Source organism: Girardinichthys multiradiatus, chromosome X (genome assembly GCF_021462225.1).
Source record: "Girardinichthys multiradiatus isolate DD_20200921_A chromosome X, DD_fGirMul_XY1, whole genome shotgun sequence".
NCBI lineage: Eukaryota > Metazoa > Chordata > Actinopteri > Cyprinodontiformes > Goodeidae > Girardinichthys > Girardinichthys multiradiatus.
In genome coordinates, this window is record NC_061817.1 from 25,072,467 (window position 1) to 25,093,833 (window position 21,367).

The 21,367-nt window shown below is 38.0% G+C and overlaps 1 protein-coding gene across 5 annotated transcripts in view; it reads right to left on the reverse strand.

Annotated features, from left to right (window-relative positions):
* The window catches only part of LOC124863142 (brain-specific angiogenesis inhibitor 1-associated protein 2-like), a 77,847-nt gene that overhangs the window by 7,723 nt on the left and 48,757 nt on the right, over positions 1-21,367 (reverse strand). For all 5 annotated transcript variants that reach the window (XM_047357389.1, XM_047357391.1, XM_047357388.1 and 2 more), the window contains exons 5-13: positions 21,131-21,202; positions 15,088-15,225; positions 5,694-5,846; positions 2,092-2,334; positions 1,673-1,904; positions 1,274-1,475; positions 1,034-1,102; positions 795-954; positions 528-565 (exon numbers count right to left, since the gene is read on the reverse strand). In XM_047357389.1, the coding sequence (XP_047213345.1) occupies positions 528-565; positions 795-954; positions 1,034-1,102; positions 1,274-1,475; positions 1,673-1,904; positions 2,092-2,334; positions 5,694-5,846; positions 15,088-15,225; positions 21,131-21,202 (1,307 nt within the window). The remainder of the gene's footprint in view (positions 1-527; positions 566-794; positions 955-1,033; positions 1,103-1,273; positions 1,476-1,672; positions 1,905-2,091; positions 2,335-5,693; positions 5,847-15,087; positions 15,226-21,130; positions 21,203-21,367) is intronic.

Consider the following 21,367-nt stretch of genomic DNA (forward strand, 5'->3'; position numbering starts at 1 on the left):
TAAGAGTATTACTAGTATTACAGTTCCTCCAACTTATATTCACACAAAAAAGTTAAAGTAATACAGAAAGAAGTTTCTTGACAAAAAAATTATGACTTACAAAAATAATTTTACTAGAAAACCTAAATGATGTGGCTGAAAATATAGACATTCCCTTTTATTTATTACAGGGAAAACATCCTCCATATTATTTTTGTAGGTTCTATTATCTGTTTTACTATTCAACATTTGTGCAAAGCAACTGTACAAATGAAAACCTAAAAAATTCTAAGATGAACATAATTTCTTATTACAACAATTAATGTAATTTATTTTGTTTGCTTATTTACTTTATTACTGCTTGAAAATTTGTAAAAGCATTTAACTAGGTAAATTTGATGTATGTAAAGCAGCTGCTCCTCATATTAATTCCATTATAATAAGGTATTTTTACCTTGTTGGGTGTATTACAATTACTGATGTATTATTCATTTGAAAGTATAAAGCATTGACTAATAATTAATAAGAATGCAAATTGGGTTACATACCTTGCGGCAAAGCGGCTGTCATAATCCTCAATGGCAGGCTGGAAAAAAAAAGAAATAATTTTTATTGGAGAAGAGGTCTGTTATTTTAAAATACAAAACACTAGGTGGCAGCAAAAACTGTGCAAAAGTCTAACTTTCAGGTCCTGCAGGATTAGTCATGACCAATTATGCAACAAAGCCCTAAATCAGATGGAGGCTGCAAATGAACTACATAAGAGTAACAATTGTAGAATCTGCACACTTTACAAATGCTATGCATTGTAATACCTGTGGAGCAAACCCTGCCATGCTGTAGGGGCGTGGGCGGGTCTGTGCTAAGCTCTGTGCCAACAGTCTAGCAGTTAGGCCATAGTCAGGTGTGGGCAGTGATGCATCGCTTTCTAGCAGGTTCCCTGTGCTGCTGCTTTTACCATGATGAAGACTGGAACTACAAGAAAACATGAGCCTTAAGACTTTGACTCATTTCAGTTTTTAAAACCTTTCATAAAAGGACAAGTGGGACATACTTCACTTTGAGCTTGTCGGCATCACTCTCAGGGAGCACACGTGTGTAGGAGAATGGGAACCAGCCACGCCTGGTGAAAAAAAGCAGTTATTTTTAATATATGACACACATTAATAAGTAAATAGATACATTCTAAAATATATATATTTCAAATACCTGTAAATGAAAATAAAAAATAAATGCATGTGTGACACAAATGTGTTTTTGCCATATGCATTCAGAGAAAACCCACTAGACCTACATCTTGTTTTTCTCATTTTCTCCATAGTGCCAGCCATCACGGGCCTCCGGCACTAGCAGGGTGATGACATCTCCCTCGGAGAAGCTTAGCAGAGTACTATTGTCGCCTGCGGCATGGGAGAAGATGGCTTGGACGCGGGAGCGCCCATTTTTTTCCAGTCCGGCTGCCATGGAACTGGACCTGGGCAGAGTCCTCGTCTCTCCTGATAAAAATAAAATTTTTAATGATGAATATTTGACGCAAATGCTGATGTTTCAGATCCTCTGAAACATCTCACACATGTCAAAACAACCACAATCTAAAAGAATTTGGTAGTCAAACATTTTTGTGACCTCCTTGCTTAGTTTTCACAGAACAATGATAGCATGATGTAGTCCAAGGCATGTCATGGTAGCTTACCCACTGGGTTTTTATTCTTGGCTGGAGCAGGCCTACGGACAGGCAGGGTGTTGGAATAGACGTCGCTGACCTGTCTCTGAGGCTGGACCTGGGACTGGCCCTGTGCCTGAGTTTGGGGGGATGCGGGTCTAACTTGAGACACGGACATCGTACTCCCATCTGTCCAGTATTCCTCGCCGTGAACTCCTGTCGTCCCATTGACCATCGACATACCATCAGGGCCCATCAGCCTCTGGAACAAACAAGTAAAGAACCTAAATTTAAATGAGCTCTGTCAATACTTGACAGCTATAAATGATAGTAGATGCGTTACACCAATAACAACCGAAAGAACAAGTTAAGATATAAATATTGCTCTAAGTTAAAGTTAGTGCTGTTCAGGCAAAGACAAGTACATTTTCAGCTATTAATTTCCTCACCGCTGGGTGTCCAAGACCGCTGCCCATAAAAATGGCCAGCTCTGGGGGAACAGGAAGCGGCTGAGCCCCCGGTATGGGGTCTGAGATGACCAGATTAGATTTGGAGGAGTGCAGGGGACTTGTGCCCCCAAGAGCAGCAGAACCCATCTGTTGAGCCAGCAGCATGGCTCTGTCTGGCAGTTTATTAGGATCTGAGCAGGCCTGCTGCCACACTGGGATCTTCTGGGTCAAAAGGTCTTTTCCCTGAGAGAATAAGGAAAATGATGTGGAAACAAATGAAAGTGAAAAGGCATGATTAGAAGAAGAAAGGATTAACTCAATGTAGCTGTAATGTAAATAATGAAAAAGGCATTTCTTATTCAGTACTAGTCCTAATAGATGATTTCTCTGTGTGTATCCTTGACCACTGCCCTTTGTGCAGCTTTGATAATGTGCTGTGTGGGTAAAGCAGACCGTCACATAACCAAGCTACCCACGGCAGTATTTCTCAGCCTGTGGACACAGCTGTTCTTTTTACAAGTCCAGAAATATTGTTTAATGTTTAACAGAAAAGAGTATGTGTAAATAATACACACAAGCACAAGATGGGCTTTGTGCTTTCACATACAATGAAATTAAACTCTCATATCCCCTGTAACAATGACATCTTGCACATAGGAAGATCCTGTGGGAACATGATCATGAGTTTGGTGAAGGTGAACACTTCCCACACACACCTGCATGCTGATTAATGACTAGACTTCATGTTGGGAGGGGGAAAAAAAAAATGGCAGTGTGGTCCTCCTGCAGCCACATCTTCAGGCTATCAGCTCTCACCCACCCATAATCCCAAGTGATTGTTGCACTCCATTACCCATGTATTTGAAAGTGCTGAGAATCGGATAGGTTCGCATTTGAAGCATGCACACCCACACAACAACAAGAATAAATACATAAAATGATTACAATCTTCTTCAGTGATAATTTATTCTGCTGGGTCATAAGACAAGAAGGTATATTAGTTTGGATTTCAGTTATCTTTGCTTCAAATGTCGGCATTGATGTGAAAATAACAAAAAGGGATAAAAACTATGGGTGTGAACAGGTAGTAGCTTTTGCCCAGCTCATAAGACAAAATTAGTTTTCAGTTTAGAAAGTCTTGCAAAAGTATTCATACCACAAACACAAAGTTTTTTTGGGATGGTTCAAAAGTACTACATAACTGACCGGTGGAAGTAATACATGGTTTTCACAATTTGTTATCCACAGTATTCTATTGTAGCTATGGTTGCATGTTAAGGGTTGTTATTGTGCTGGAAGGTGAGCGTCTCTCCCAGTCTTAAGTCATTTGCAGTTTCTCAAAGCTTTCTTGCAGGAATGATCTGCATTTAGCTCCATCTAACTTATCATCTCTGAACAGCTTCCCTGTCCCTGTTGAAGAAAAGCGTCCCCACAGCATGATGCGGCCACCACCATTTTTCACAGTCAGAATGGTGTGTTTAAGGTTCTGTCCATGTTAGATTCCTGCATCAAATAGCATTATCACGGTATGGCCAAAGAATTACATTTTTTGTCTTTTTTTTTTATCTCATTTGACCAGTCACATTTTTCCACATGTTCACTATGTTCCCCAACTAATTCATATAAAACTGCAAACAAGAATTTATATGGCTTTCTTTCAACATTAGCTTTCTGCTCGCCATGCTTCCACAAAGGCCAGGGTTTTGAAGTGCACAACAATGTTGTTTTTTTTTTACTGATTCACCTACCTGAGCTAGTAATATACCAACAAGCATGTGCTAACTCCAGTGTTACCATGCCTGTTGGCTGCTTCCATAATGAATGCTCTTCTTACCCAGCCTGTCATTTTAGGTGGATGGCTGAATCATTGTAGGTTTGCAGAATCATTGTAGGTTTGCAGATGAGCCTTACTCTGACCGTTTTTGGATGATAAACTGAATAGTGCTCCTCGAGTTATCAAAAGTATCAAAAGCTTGGGATATTGTTTTATAGCCTAACCCTGCTTTAAACTCCCCTTAGCTTTATTCATGTTTGTTCACTACAAATTTCTGAGGCCTTCACAGAACAGCTTTATATATATTGAGATTAAATTACAAACAACCAAACTATAATTAGGTATTAGGTAACTCAAAGCAACTGCATTTTATTTAGGATTATTGGAGTAACGGGAGCTGAATTTTTTAACCATATTGTTTTTCCAATTTGAAGTTGGTCAATCAGATAAAATCCCAAAACAACACATTGGAGTTTGTGGTTGTAATGTGGTCATTGTTGACTTTTTTAAGGGTTATGTATACTCTTGCAAGGCAGTGCAACTTTCATTTTAACAACTTATTTTAGTTTAGCGAAAATGCAGAAGCAGTGTTTAAAAAGGCATTAATTTTCAGCTTTTCAGCTCTTTATAGTGTTGTTAAGTGAAATATTTTAAAGCAATGTAAACAAAATAAAGTTCCTTAAAGTGTAACTTAATTGTGACACATTATCTTGACAAGGAACTTCTATTTCAAGTGATTATTTTTTAAAACATAAAAGTTATAAATGGTTCTGGCTTTGATGAAGGGCATTTATTGTGTTTATTAAGCCTTAAATTAATATTAATAAATATATCTAAATCAACTGGACAGATTACAGTAAAGATTCCTGAGTGCTCTTTTTATTAAAATCAATCGGAAACCTTTTAAATTACAAAGTATTCTATTAAATCAGATCGCAATTTACTCTGAAAACAATGCAATTGAAGTTTCTATTTTCGAGTATTTCTCAATCCTTGACCATGGAATGAAAACACCCACACATTTAACAATTTCTGATTTGCAAATCAATAAATGAATAAAGGAAAAAAAATAGTAATAGCAATTTAATACAACAAAAAAACAAGAACTACCACTGGTGCAACAGGCTTTGGTTACTGTGTTAAATGCTGAAGGTCATGACCATCCTATTAGAAAAAAAACTGAACAAGTATGACTTGTTTGGAAAGGTTGCCACATAAAAGCAGCTCATCTCAAAGAAGATGGTTTATTTATTTATCATCAAAGGACTGACTGAGATGAATGATGTCTTTTGCAAGAGCGTTCTGGCCAAGACAGGCAGCTGCACAAAAACACAGTTTCAGTTGAAAATATTTGACATGTAATAATTAAACAGTCTAAACATAAAAAAGGCTACATAAAGACTACAGCATAAAGACTAAAAACAGCATGATATAGTATACAAAGTTACAACTGATCTATCTTTTTCCATACTGTTGTTTGGTGTTAAATTAAGAAAAAATCTCATCTCAGCACAGGCTAATTATACCAAATGGCGAGCATGGTGTTCAAGGAAAAAGGTTTCCACAGCCTGGTTATGAATTTATTATCTATGTATAATTTAACATTTAAAAATTCAGTCCAGAAACTGGAAACACAAAGTAGCAAAAGTAATGCATTAATTTTAAATTGATTGAATCTATTATGAAAATGTGTTTTCTTCATTTGCAAAAAAAAAAAAAATGGATTAGTTCAGCCTTTGTCCTTTCCATTTTACCATTATAGGTGGCTCTGTTGTGAATGGAAAGAAAACTGAATGAAAAAAAAGATTAAAGGTGCATTGCGACTTACCTTTCCATGATAGGCGCTGCTGTTTTTGGCCACAGCACATTGTCGGTCCACGAGGAAGCAGTATCTGCGACGCTCCTCTGACAAAGCAGTCTTGTAGCCCTCAGCAATGAAGGTGTCTAGCTCTGTCTGCTTGTTGCTAATGGTCTCCACAAACTGAAGGGCAACACACAATAAAACACGCATTAGGATTATTTTCTTTCGTATTCAGGCCTTGCTCGGTTATTCAATTTGGCTGTGCAGCACTTTACTCAACGATTGCCATTTTTAAATGTGCTTAGAAAAAAAAATTTTCTTATAGCTAATACACATTTTTGGTATAAATGCTTTCAGATTCCTGACAAAACAATTAGACTTTATATTTAATTTTGTTTCAAATGCATACCTATTGTTTTTGTTGTTTAAAATAATATTACTTCGACAGAGCATTTTTCTATTGAGCCCCTGCAGATGTGGACAAAAAGAAACTAAACCTGAGCCAACTTAACTCATAGAAATTGAGATTCTTTTTTCATTTTTGAATAAAAGTCTGAATTAGCTATTCAAATTAATTTTGTGAATTTGCCTATCCAGCTTGTCCAAGCCATCAAAGAAATACAATTATAAAGACTGATCTTTTAAGGAAAGTATAGCAGAAAAACAGGCATAACCACAGGTTCGAGAGGCAAGGCCCATTCAGGAGCTTGGGGGCGATACACCAGCCATGGACTGTGGCTGCAGTCATCGTTTCAAGTGTCACACCACAAACAGATGTATCTAGGACATTGCCTACAGCTGACTTTGTGTTAGGTTACCCCTGAACCAGAAATGTCAGAAATGGCTGACCTAAGCTAAGGAGAAAAAGGGCCAGAATGATGCCCAGATAAAAGTAAATGTTGCACTTTATTTGGAAATTGAATTCCCAGAGTTTGGAGGATGAGTGGAGAGGCACAGAAACAGAGTTGCTTGAGGTACAGTATGAAAAACTATGGACAACCTCTCAAGGTCACAGGCAACATCAATGTAACCATGCAAAGTAAAAAAGGGTGTGCACAGGACCACTGCCCTGAACCAAAAATACATGTTCCAAACAAAAGAACAGGAATAATTTATTGATACTGGAGACAGACACCGTTCCCATACATTCATGTCTGACACAGAAGCCCTGAGCAGCGTGGCACTCTAAGACTGGCCAATCAGATACAAAGATTGAGAGACAGGAGCATAAAAACAATAATCCCTTTATATAATTCACTGCACTAGTTAAGTTTGTTAAAATGGCACATGCACAAATAATGTTCAAGTCAGAAGTTTGCATATTACTAGGTCAGTTTTAGATTCTGTATTTAAAAGTAGGTCAAGCAAGTTCTGTTTCATTCATTTTTAACCATCTGCTAATGAGTGACCTAGAAGGGCACATTTTATTAGTCAAACTACTCTTTGATGTGCTGCCATGTTTTGAAGCAAGTCACAGGGATTCACATTTATATACAAATATACACTGCTCAAAAAAATAAAGGGAACATTTAAATAACACATCCTAGATCTGAATGAATGAAATATTCTCATTGAATACTTTGTTCTGTACAAAGTTGAATGTGCTGACAACAAAATCACACAAAAATCATCAATGAAAATCAAATGTATTAACCAATGGAGGCCTGGATTTGGAGTCACACACAAAATTAAAGTGGAAAAACACACTACAGGCTGATCCAACTTTGATGTAATGTCCTTAAAACAAGTCAAAATGAGGCTCAGTATTGTGTGTGGCCTCCACGTGCCTGTATGACCTCCCTACAACGCCTGGACATGCTCCTGATGAGACGGTGGAGGATATCCTGAGGGATCTCCTCCCAGACCTGGACTAAAGCATCCGCCAACTCCTGGACAGTCTGTGGTGCAACATGACGTTGGTGGATGTTAGCACTGGGTACTGTTGTCGCATGGGACATGATGTCCCAGATGTGCTCAATCGGATTCAGGTCTGGGGAACGGGCGGGCCAGTCCATTGCTTCAGTGTCTTCATCTTGCAGGAAATACTGATACACTTCAGCCACATGATGTCTAGCATTGTCCTGCATTAGGAGGAACCCAGGGTCAACCGCACCAGCATATGATCTCACAAGGGGTCTGAGGATCTCATCTCGGTACCTAATGGCAGTCAGGCTACCTCTGGTGAGCACATGGAGGACCATGCAGCCCTCCAAAGAAATCCCACCCCACACAATTACTGACCCACTGCCAAATCGGTCATGCTGAAGGATGTTGCAGGCAGCAGATCGCTCTCCACGGTGTCTCCAGACTCTGTCACGTCTGTCACATGTGCTCAGTGTGAACCTGCTTTCATCTGTGAAGATCACAGGGCGCCAGTGACGAATTTGCCAATCCTGGTGTTCTCTGGCAAATGCCAAGCGTCCTGCACGGTGTTGACCTGTGAGCACAACCCCCATTTGTGGACGTCGGGCCCTCATACCATCCTCATGGAGTCGGTGTCTAACCGTTTGTGCAGACACATGCACATTTGTGTCCTGCTGGAGGTCATTTTGCAGGGCTCTGGCAGTGCTCCTCCTGTTCCTCCTTGCTCAAAGGCAGAGGTAGTGGTCCTGCTGCCCTCCTAGCCACTTGTGTGGGTTGTAGAGTCCGTCTCATGCTACCACGAGTGTGAAAGCACCACCAACATTCAAAAGTGACCAAAACATCAGCCAGAAAGCATAGGTACTGAGAAGTGGTCTGTGGTTCCCACCTGCAGAACCACTCCTTTATTAAGTGTGTCTTGCTAATCGCCAAAGATTTCCCCCTGTTGTCTATTCCATTTGGACAACAGCTGTGAAATTGATTGTCAATCAGTGTTGCTTCCTAAGTGGACAGTTTGATTTGAGTTATACTGTGTTGTTTAAGTGTTCCCTTTATTTTTTTGAGCAGTGTATTTCCAAATATTTCTTTTTGAAAATATTACCTTAGGTGTTGACATTTGACTTCTAAATGTTTACATTTAATATATGTTAGAAACTAGTAGATCAGTCTAATTTTAGAGTCTCAGAGGCCAAAAAAAGCAAACAATTCTCCGAGGAAATCAATAGCTTAGTTTAATCAAAACAACTTTATTATGTTCTTCCAAAACTGATTAGGTTTTTAAAGTTCATGCTTTAAAGCAAAATCCTGGTGTGGCACAAGTGTTGTTTCATTTAGTGACCACCAGGGCACACCCCTTCCCACTTTTAAGTAACTTTGTTAGGTCTTTCATTCACCAAGTAGTGGTTTTTTGAATCCAAATGACACCAACTCAACCATTTTGGGAGACAGGTGATCCTTATTGTTCTCAAACGAAAGCTGCTGATGTCCAAATCTATAGACACCATCTGACAAATGAAGCAGTGTTGATAAAATAATAAGCCTGATAATATCCAGTTGTTGCTTCTGTGTCAAACAAAGCAGAAATCTGCTACTTGTTTGTGCTACACATCTTAAAACATGGTGCTACGTCTGAATCATTTCTTTGTTAGACTAACAAAAAGCATAAAAAATTTTTTAAATCTGATTCAAGCTAGTTTAATTAGTGGCTATTGTTATTTAATAAGTACAAACATGAGTATCCCTTCAGCAAGTGTGGTTTAAAAGACTGCCAAAATACTTAAAGAAAAGCAAAGATGACTTTCATTCCTTCTAATCATCTCTAAGAAAAAAATATATATTGATTTTATTTTGTAATGAGTCATGGTCTATGCTGCAGCAAGACTAAAAGGAGAGGAGGGAGAAAGATTGAAACAAGAATTTTATGGTAAAGTAATGTCGGGAAAACACACTCCTGGGCGTATCACCTGCATGCACTTGTGAATTGGTCCTTGGCTACAAAAGAAAAGCGATTCAGTGCAAAGACCCTTTAAAAGATCACAGTCAAAGTGACTGTCCCTCTGGTGAAGCGACCCTTTTCGTATTTGCAGTCTGTAACTCGCAGGCTGCTAGCCGCTGCAACACCTCTAACCAGAGCTATTAGGAGCAACTCAGGCAGTGTGCACTCGCCTTTTGTCAGATCAACATGGCCCCATTCTCCAGCTGTTCAAAAGGTCACGAAAGTAACCCAAGAGAATGAGTGCAGTGGGAAAAGCTTATGCAGACACCATTATTTCCCAGTGACCTCAAGTTACATCACAGCTAGAATGACATGTTCTGCAAAGGTTATGGGTATAGATATGAAAACTGCTACATGTCAGTGCAGTTTTAGCACCCAGGCTTTAAATATTCTGTGTTACAGGTTCGTCTCTGTATGTCTCCTTACACCGACATATTTGGGACGAAATCCTAATACTTCGGCACTTCATTACTCTGCACACACATTTTCTAGTAATTACAACCACTGGGGCGGAGCCTCGCAGCCTTTCAAAGGTGCGACAAAACCCCAAAATTATGTTGTAGTCCTGAGGTACTTCCAAAACATCTGGCTCTGTTTTAAGCTGCTTAGCACTTTCATTTTGTTACTGCTACTTCTTCAGCACTACACTTTAGATTTAAAAGGAAATACTTTGGAGACATGCGAAATCCAACCACGACCACCTAAGGGTCATTGTGGTGTTTCTCATTCCATTTCTTATGCAGATAACCTCAAACACCATCCTTTAGATGTACCTGACTATGCACCACACAGATTAGAAACTATTCAATTTTATGAAGAAAGCCTCAGCTGATCAAACCTCAATTTTGTGATATTAACTGTCTGTATGAGCTCTTATTAAAATCCTGTGCAGTACAATAGAGTTTATCTTGATACAATCCCTTTATATAGCACCATAGTACTCTTCATTGAACTACATAATGAAATAATTTGCATTTTATCTGACTTTACGTACTGATGGGGCTTTGGAAGTGTCTCAAGGCAGGAACGATCAAAGAATATGGGGAAGACAAAACGATGGGCAAGTTGATAGTCTCCTTATTGTGATCTGTCTCTTTTTGCTACTAGACTGCACCGAGACACCAACCTGTAAAAAAGTGGTGCCTCTCATCTTCCAAAGCATCACATATGATGTGGGGGAGGATAAGACGCTGCCCTCATCTTTGCAACATTTACTCGTCCTTTTCTTGTCAGTCTCCTGCTGCATTTCTATCCACACAAATTAAACCATGCAATCTGTCACAGATCTGAACTATTATTCCAGGTGGACACTTGTAATTGTGAAGCACAGGTCCTGTGGGAGTGCAGGGCTCTCGATCTCTTATTTGCGAGCTTTGCTTCTTGTGGGCTCAGGCACAAACGAGCTGACTTTTCTCTCACACGCCCACAGTCGTGATATGATCAGTGAAAGTGAGCAGACTGAAGATGAGAAAGGGATATTGGTTTTTCTTTTCTCCTGCAAAGTCTGTAAATTATGAGTCCACAGTATGATGAGCCCTTCCCTCTGCACAGATGGGCCTGATTGATCAGTCATACAGACTCAGGACGAGAGTGGGGTTATGGCTACAACTCAAATTTATGTTAAGCATGCACAGGGGAAAATGTTTGTTTTTTTACTTTCCTTCTCTATTTCGTTTGTCTGAATGATTCAACCAAAAGAGAGTGATGTCAGTTGATGTGCTGTTTCTATTTTCCTGGCTATTTCCACCCCAAGGACATCCTATTAGCTACAGACAATAAAATATGTTATTAATATCATAGCAATATGAAGCCAAAATATTTAAATTCTATTAAACTCTTAAAGGGGGCATACCAAGTGGAACTGGAATGCTTTGGTCCAAACTCCTTGCTATTGTAGCTCTACAGGCTCTTCTTTTTCCCCTGTTCAAGAAGTGCATTTGAAAGCAACTGGATTTGCTGTGGTCTCTTTGAATGCTCTTGAGGCACTTCAAAGGTCTCCTGTGACACTCCAGGTCAAAGAGCGCTCCACTTTAACCCCTTTGGCCATTTTTGTAGTTTGATAACAGATACAATAATCTAGCACTGCAGAAAACCGACAAAAATGACAAAAACAAAGCAAAACTGTTAATGTAATAATACTATTTAAAACACACAGTCAGTTATGTCCTCGAGGAGATAAAAGCAGCACACAGCACTAACATAAGCAGGAAGCACAATGCTACTGCTATCAAAACAATGACCAGGACGTTATATCAACACACAATAAATTAATGTCTAAAATAAAGTTTGCTGTCATTTTAGCGTTATTTGTAGCTTACTGCTTTGCTGCGTCCGTCGTTTCCATACACAGAAAACTGACACCTCAATCAGATGAAGTCTTTCAGCAAATCCTTCCTGATACAAGCAGAGGTTACTGAAGGTACTCGTTCTTGAAGGGCTTTACGCAGGCAAAGAGGAATTTCTTAACTGCTGTGGGTAGATTTCCATGAAAAATAAAATTTAACCAGGCACTTTGAAGGGGTTCTGATGCTGGGGGACAGTGTAATGAATTGTGTGGGTTAATACACCCAACAACCAAACCGAACTTGTCCTCTTGCAGCGTAGGCATACTTGAGCTTGGACTACAAAATCGCAGCAAGAAATAAATATGGCGGATACGCAAAGTTGATCAGCCGGGAGCCCATGACCTTACTTAGCTGTTCCACAGCAATACTGAGACGTAACAGTTGGAAAAACGTAACAGATGATAGAGAAAACTGAATGGACTGAAAAATACGACCCAAACAGAATATAAAGATATCTCCGAAACACCTGGAGAGACTAAACATTTTCTGCACTCCTAAAGACTCCACGTTGACAACAAAATGTATTTAAAGGTTAAAAAAGTGGATTTTGCATGATATGTCCCCTTTAACATTTCAAAGGCTTAGTAAACTTTTTGTTGTAGGAAAAATCATAGCAAACTATGATAAGACAAAAAAAAACTTAAGTGGACATACATTATTGTAAACATTGCAAAACTGGGGAATAGAGTATATAGAGCATTCCCCTTCATTGCCTGAACATATTTTAACTGGCCAGGCATTAAAGGCTGTAAAAGATCATGAATGCACACTGAATAGCCATGTTACAGATGGAATATGGTGCAAGCAAAGAAATAATCATGGTTTTGGGTTTCAGGTTTTCCACAACAGCAGTAGTGCAGGTACATCTAAAAAAAAATTTGAATATAGTGAAAAAGTTCAACAAGTAAGTTTGAGGACACTGATATAAGTGTGCGAAACTGTTTTGCAGACCTCGTATTTGACCTTTCTTAAATATTGCACTTTTACAAGATCACTTTGAATGGCTTCGCCAGATATTATTTCTTAAATCTGTAAAAGCAAATTAGAATTAATATTGCTTGTTTGTTCATTCGTTGTTTATGGTTGCTTTGTTTTTGCTTGTTTTGTATAAGTTAGTCTGCAGTGCATGGCAACTGATACATAGAATGGATTTTTGATTTGGATTACGAGTTCTTCATTATTCTTCTTTCAATGTTTAATTGAAGGCTCACATTTGTTTTGATTCTAAATAAATTTTAAAGCCTAAGAAACACACAAAAATCTTCCCGTTCTTTTCTTCATATGTATGATAGATCAGTCCCTGGAAAGGCAAGGCATTTTTTCTTCAGGTTGATTTCTAAAAATACCATGACTGAATGATTTAAAAACATCAAAATAATTTAACATGGCTTAATCTCACCACAAATATCACCTCCATAGATATATCCTCTATTGGAAATATACACCCTTACAATCCCTATGTGACTGCGGTCTATAGCATAGTAATTAAATTAATTGGTTAGTTATAAAACTAAAAGCACAAAAAGGACTAAATAAAACTAACTCAAATGAATAACTCTGCAAATATCTACCTTGAAAAAGCCAGTTTCAGGATAAAGCTGATAACATCTTTTAAACACTATTAAACAGAGAGGTGCATTTCAAATATCTGCTCTGATTTACTGATTTACACAATCAAGGTTCCCAATTCAAGCTGTGCTTCATGCTTGGCCGCAATGTTGAGAACATTGTCAGACTTGATGCTTTATGATGACACTTAATACATCATCTCGTCAAGTCATTTCTGACACAATGGAACAAACGTGATGTGACAGTTGAGTCAGATCAATCCAGCTCTTCCACACCACTGCCGACAAAATGGTGGTGGATGTGTGTGTGCAACAGTGTTTGCAACAGCATGAAAACTATGTGGACAGACTGAAAACTTGGCTGCAAACAAAAAAAAAAACTTTTGAAAAGCTGTAGAAAAGTTTGTATCCTAACAATTTGTTCTGCCTGACTGCTGACTGCACTTCAAAGCAAGGCCAACAGTGGCTCAGTAATAACTTTGCAAGCTGTGACCTGTTGATCTGACATCTTTGCCCCATCATTTACAGAGGTCTAAATTTCTGCTTCCAAAAAAATTGACCTTTTCTGTTATTTCATTTATTTATATTTGCTCTCTTGTTTTCTCTCTTTCTACAAGACCAAACAAGAAAGCAACCAGATGGCAAAATAAACAATGGGGCTTGATGCAATGGAATGTTGTCAGAGTTGTTTAAGCCCTTCCAGGAACTAACCCGTCTCCCCTGTCATGTAAGTGATCGAGTGATGGAAAAATAAATGTGACATTATTAATTAAACAATGACATACAGTGAATGTCCAATTCAAATCAATCAACATTTGTCTCACCGGCAAGAATCCAGTACAGATTCCCTTAGAACTAATCGTAACTAATCATAACTGCAGCCTCCTTTTTTCTTTACACATCTGGACTAAGATTTGTCATGCAAAAAATTTGGGAGTGAAACAGTTTGTTGTCTGACATTTTAGTAAATTATGTTTTAACTGGTATCCTAAAGTCCAAACCATCTTTGTAGAACATCAAAATGCATAGCAGTCACCTATGAAAGCATAATTTCTACATTTTTGTTATGTATAAACCAGTTTTTTTTCTCTGTTGTATATGTAGACATTTTCTGGTAAAACTCTGATCAAAACCACCTGTTAAAATCCATTAGTTCATCTGTACATGTATCTTTATTACATCAATTACTGAAGTTCCTCTTGCATGCATGAAAGTCAGTATTTCTGCTTGTATGTGTGCAAATGTAATAATGGTTTCCAAGGGGACACATTTCATAATCAAACTTTCACTTTTTGCCTTTCCACTCAGGACAACATGTCGCCTCTGCCTCCCCCCATCTCGGCTGTATACTGTTTACTTAATAAAGAATATTAAGGCCTTCTTTTCAATATGGTTCATAAACCTCAAATCTAATTCTCACCCACATCAGTGTAAACTCTGCAAAAACTATAAAAATCAAAAATAGCAGAGCTACAAACTGACCTGAGAGTATGTATTCTTCTCAGTGTTAATTGTGGTTTACAACAATCTTAGCCAACTTAAGCTAACTAAAACGTTTAGTCTAGAGATATATCAGACATTTTTAATGAAACTATATGAAGGAGAATTAATGTGAAGATGTTATGTGAGTAGGAACTCAGCAGGGGGCTCACCTGCATTTCCTTTTCTCCATACTTTGAAGGGTTCTTACTGCCTTGGCTCTTCCTTCTGAGCTTCTTGAGTTCACCTTGGCATTTTTCCAAACTCTCCCCTTTGCTCTTGTGTTCCATCTGGTATTTTTTCAAGGCGGCCTAAGTGGGGCAACAAGCAGTACAAAAAGCATAAAATCACACCTCATTCATCATTAAATCCTTTAAAAAATATATATGAAAAAAATAAAAACATAAAAAAAAAACAAAAAATAAATATTTTTAAAAGTTTGAATCAGAAGCAAAGTGATGACTTAACATGTTTTAAAGAAACATTTTCAGGCAACTTGAAAATCAATCTCTAGAATCAATTTATGTCCCAGAGTGAAGAATGTCTTTAGTCAATCCTATTTTTATAAATTGTTAAAATGATCTAAATTGACAAATTAAAAATCATGGATAGCTGAAGTAAATAAAATGGCCAGATCACCACTGATGTTTCCCAAACTGAGATTTTCTGTTGCATTCGGTCCTCCTGTTTTTGGTGGAAAAGAAATACCAAACTTTGTAGAGTGGACATTTTCAAAATCTCTGTGGTGTATTTAAATGGATGGGATATCAGTTTCTCTACCACAACACTGATAGAGCCCCACCATAGACATGGATTCTGATTGGAGTTTAAAAGACGATTCACGGAGCTAAAAACAGGATAATCCTCAAAGCAAACCTGTTACAGCCAGCCAAAAGACTCTACAGACGTACAATTGCAGTGAAATGTGGTTCAACAAAGTACTGACCCTGTCGGACCAGAAACATGCACGTCATCAATTTAAAAGTTGAATTTGCAAAAGAAAACTAAGAGCTTCAGTCATACTTTCTGTGGTTACTTTTTTAAATGAGAAGCAAGAGTCTGTGAGAGGGTTTCACTTGTTATTTTCCCTTAAAGTCACAGAGGTTGTAATCCCTGCATTGATGATTGTCCCCCCTCCCCATTCTAATGAAAAGAGAGGCATCTGAATCAGACCATTTCAATATTAGACAGACGCTTGTAATGTTCTGGCTGACAAGTGTACATCATTGTTGTTTTGAAATCAACGCCTGTGATCGTGTCCCTGTACGCGTTCACTGCAATCACATATCCCTCTTGGTTGGGTTGATTTTCATCAAATAACATGAGCAATCATATAACAATGAGACCCTGGAAGGAACAACGACACAAGATTTGCAGCAAAGCACTAATGGGCACCCAAACGGTTTAATTTTGATCATTTAGTTTGCTGGTTTATTGATTTAATAATAATAATAAAAAAAACTTTATTTCCTTGGCTTTATCAGCTCGGTTGCTATAGTAACAGTGCATGGTGTGAAAAAGCTCATGTGGACTCTCTGGAAAAATTTAAGAGAAACGCTTGTGAACGGGGAAACAACACCCACATTTGTATACTGCATGTAAATGAGCACACAAGCAAAAATTCCTGACGTACTCTGAAAAGGAGCAGAAAAGGAGAAACTTGTTACTGAGACTAGCAGCATGGCTATTCATTTAAAATTTCATTGCAGAGAAATCTTAAATAATCACAGAACTCTTTAATGCATTTAAAAGAGAAAATGGACCAAATTAGGCATTTTGACCGTTATCAGCTTTCTAAAGCAATCACAATAAAAATGGATGAGTCGTCTGCTCATTTTCTCCTGTTGTATGAGGTAAAGTAATACAACAAACACAGGCTGTCTCAGTGGTGGCACTCAGAATTCATCTCACAGAAACTGAGGCTTGTGCTGGGAAAAAACCTTAGATGAAAAGAGAAGTATTGAATGACTATTGTGAAAAAAAAAAAAATTGCTCCCAGTCTGCTGGGTCATATTGCATAAAAAAGTCAAACACCTTTTTTTCTTTTTCTCTCCATTGTTCCTTGTACTAAAAAAGCTAATCACAGTCGATTCTGGCCCAGAAAAACAGATAACCATTGTTGACAAATCTGTTTAGAAACAGGGGTCAGTTGTAGGTTCATCACCACATTCTGACCCCTTTGCAAAGATTGTGACATAGAACAAAAATTATAAATATATTTTTATTTGGTGTTACAAAAGAATCTGGACCAGACTGTCTAGCACTTGATTTCAGCAATTTAATATGATACATCTAAATAGAATTCAATGTAACCATCGCCTTAACACTACAACAGCCAGTGGGTCAATTAGAACCCCTGAGCGTTTTCAGCTTTGTGAAACTCTCTTTCATTGAACTATACATGGCTCATACTTCATGACTTTTCCAAAAGTAGCTTTCTGTAACACATCTTCAGTAAGATTATTGTACTGTCAAATATTTGAGCTAGGCCTATGCATACCAAGAAATACCAAGGAGAGTCATTTTGACCTGACAGGAACAATAGGAAATGCTGTGTGCACAGTTCTACCATTACTGTTTGGGTGTCACTATGGCCACATGCACCATATATACATAGCTTTGCTGTGTTGGATTATTTACTTAATGAGTAATAAGTTATACTAAATGCAAACATATCAGACTTTACTGATTGACAGGATTACTTCTAACAGCCTCCTGGAAACGGGTCTGACCGAAAAATACAGTACAGTTAAATGACTATGAACAAATTGCAGTTCACTGTAAAGTTTCTAAAATGTTTGATTACAGTTTCAAAATCGGCATCAAACTAGAATGAAAGAATAGACCTAAAATATGTGTTGGCACTACTGCAGAACATCACTGTGCAGGATTTGAATTGGAGAGAATAGGGTTGTTAACTGGGGAAATAGGAGTCAACTGAGGTCAGTATTAGATAAGAAGACTAAGATAACCTTAAAAATATGATGGAGAAATATTTAATCGGAGCTGTGACCAAAGGAATGTTGTTTGTGGATGCCTGTTGTTGCCATGGCAAATGCATCAGTCCAGGACTGCAGCTTCAGGCCAATTTAATTCAATTCAATTAAAAAATACTTTATTTATCCTGAAAGGAAATTAATTGTTGTTGTAGCTCATATTATACAGGTTTTTTCAAAGAGCTGTTGTAGATGCTGATGGTTTTTGGCAGGAAATATCTCCTGTAGCGGTCTGTCTTACAGCAGATCTGAAGATGCCTCTGACTGAAGAAACTCTGTTGTTATACAACAGTCTGATGAAGAGGATGCTCCGGGTTTTCCCCAATGTTCCTCATTTTATGAAGCATCCTTCTTTGCACAATAACCTCCAGAGGTTCCAGAGTAACCAGAACAGAGCCAGCCTTTTTTATAAGCATGTTGAGCTTTTTTAAGTCCCTGGCTCTGATGCTGCTTTCCCAGCAGATGATGGCAGAAGAGATCACACTCTCCACGACAGACTTATAGAAGATATGCAGCAACTTGCTGCAAAACACCAAAACACCTAAGCTTCCTCAAGAAGTACAGTCTGCTCTGTCCATTCTTGTAGATGGCTTCACAGTTGCATCTCCACTCTAGTCTGTTGTCCAGGTGAACACCGAGGTATTTATACTCCTTCACCACCTCCACTTATTTTCCCATGATGGAAATAGTGTGTGACCTATTCCTGTTTCTCTTAAAATCTACAATCATCTCCTTTGTTTTATTTACGTTCAAGATGGGATGATTGTTTCCACACCATGCCACAAAGCGGTCCACCACCTTCCTGTACTCAGCTTCTTGTCCATCTCTGATCTACCCCACGACTGCAGAATCAGAGTATTTCTGCAAATGACAGGAATCTGTCTTGTACTGGAAGTCTGAGGTATACAGAATGAAGAGGAATTGTGAGAGTCAGTCCCCTGTGGTGCTCCTTTATTTATTTATGAGCCGAAATAAATTAATTGATGAGCTGTTAGATATTTACATAGCAAGCATGTCTTTAGCCCATCAAAAACAGTCCCAAAAATTGAATAAGCACAATAGAATCAAGAGAGGGCAGTAAAATGGCAAGTGCAAAGAATATAAAACCCTAAATGCAGAACATGGACAGCCGTGCACTATGTTGTGCACGCTATTTTGGACTGAGGATGTGCACTAATGAAGGCGTTGTAGCAGAGTTTCTGCATTTATTAAAACATGTCAGGTTTATTTGTTATAATTGGAGTTTTCAGTCTCAAGTAAATCAACTAGCATGACATTAATTTATTGTAAATGCTGGGATAAAAATACTTGCTGCTCAACTCTTATTCAAAAATGTATAAACTTAAAAAAAAAAAAAAAAGCAAAAGCAGGCATTTTAATGTCATGTTTTTCATTGTTAAAGGACCTCTGACACAGTTAAAATGAATCCCTCTAGCAGTTTTAGAGGTACTGGAACCTTGGCAGCTCTAGTGTCAATTCACCTAATTAGCAAACAGAGTGAAATACAACGTCAGTATAACTGCAGCTTTTCTGTGAAGCCCTCAATCGCTTGCTAGAGAACATTAGTAAACAAACAGCACCATGAAGAACAAGGAAGACACCAGACAGGACAGGGATAAAGTTGTGAAGAATATTAAATCATTATTAGGTTATAAAAATATCCAAAGCTTTAAATGTATCATGCACCACTGTCCAACACATCATAGAGGAATGGAAAGAATATGGCACAACATAAAATCTATCAACACAAGGCTGTCCATCTAAAGAGACAGGCCAGGCAAGGCAAGGAGCATGAATCAGACAAGCACCAATGTGGCCCATAGGAACTCAGGAAAAGCTGCAAAGATCTACAGCTCAGGTGGGACATTCAGTCATGTACTCCACAAATCTGTCTGTTTTTAAAGAGTGGGAAGATGGAATAATTAAGTAAGCCAAACAAATTTTTGTTTATGGTATGAAAACAGCTATATAGGTGACTGAAACATGTGGAACAAGGCACTCTTGTAAGAAGAACCCAAACTGAAATTTTTGGCCAACAAAAAAATTTGTCGTATAAACCAGTACTTCACAACATGGCGGCATCAAGATCATGCAATGGGTATGTTTTTTTTTTTTTCATGTGGGACAGGAAAGCTGCTCATAGTTAAGCGGAAAATAAATGGAGCTAAATAAAGGGCAATCCTAGAAAGAAAACCTTTTGGTGGCTGATAAAATCTTGGGCAAAGGTTCACAGCAGTACAACAACCCTAACATTTACCCACAACTAGAAAAGTATGGTTTAGATAAAAGTGTATCCCTAAAAATCTGTTGTACAACTAAAGAATTGAATGTTCAGACCTTTCATTGTAATTGCAATGAAAGGTGTTTCTTCAAACTATGCACTCAGAGCTGGTGAATACAAATGCAAACCAACCTTTTATTAGTGTATTAAGAAACACACATTTATCATTTTCCTTCTACTTTACAAATATGCACTACTTTGTGTTGGTCTATCACGTAAAATCCTAATAAAATACATCACAGTTTGGGGGTTTAACTTGAAAAAAAAATGACGAGTTCAACGGTTATAAACACTTTTTCAAGGCACTCTAAATATTAATTTGCAATGTGATGACTCAAAGAAATTATATGCAAACAAGCACAACTTTAGGGTTTGATGTGTGAGTGGTAACAGTGGGTTTTTACCTTAGAAAAAACAGCAAGTGTGACTACATCTTACTTCACATTAGAGTCTCCTTGCTGAATGTAAATTGAAATTTTCCTCCATTTATCTTAAAATGCTTTTTAAAAATGTGTATGCAAGGAGCTGTGAGCTTATGCAGCTGATAAAAGGGTCCTTCCAACAATACAACAATGAAAACATTATCCCATCCCCCAAAACGATGCACAGCGGTACTGCTGTACACTTTAGCTGCAACCCACTCATTCTAAAGATATCACATGTAGACCCACTTCGCAACACTTACACACACTCCATAAGGGGCTTATTATAATCAGTCTACGCCTGATAGCTTAGTACCCATGAAATGTTACAGAAACAGACTTTAAACAAAAAACTTAAGACAAACAGCTTTGCATGCAAATCTGTTATCCCTTCATGTGACTTAGGCCTTATCTGCTCTGGTGCAACATTGCATGCATTTCTAAAAATAAACTACTGCAGTGTACTTTTTAGCACCAATCTGATTCAGGAACCCAAGTGACACATGCAGATACTCACAGTCAAGTAGCGAGCATCCAGCTCCACCTTCTTCTCAAGCTCAGAGAGCAACTCGTTGTGGAAGCATTTCAGCTGGAGGAAAAAACAAAAGATAAAATATAGATACAGTTCTCGATACAGTTTTACATGAAGTTATGCATTTAAGTTTAACTTTACTAACAAAGTGATGGCTTGTGAAACTCTATTGTATGTATTATGTATCCAGTTTGTTAATTGTTAAATCTTTGAATAAATATT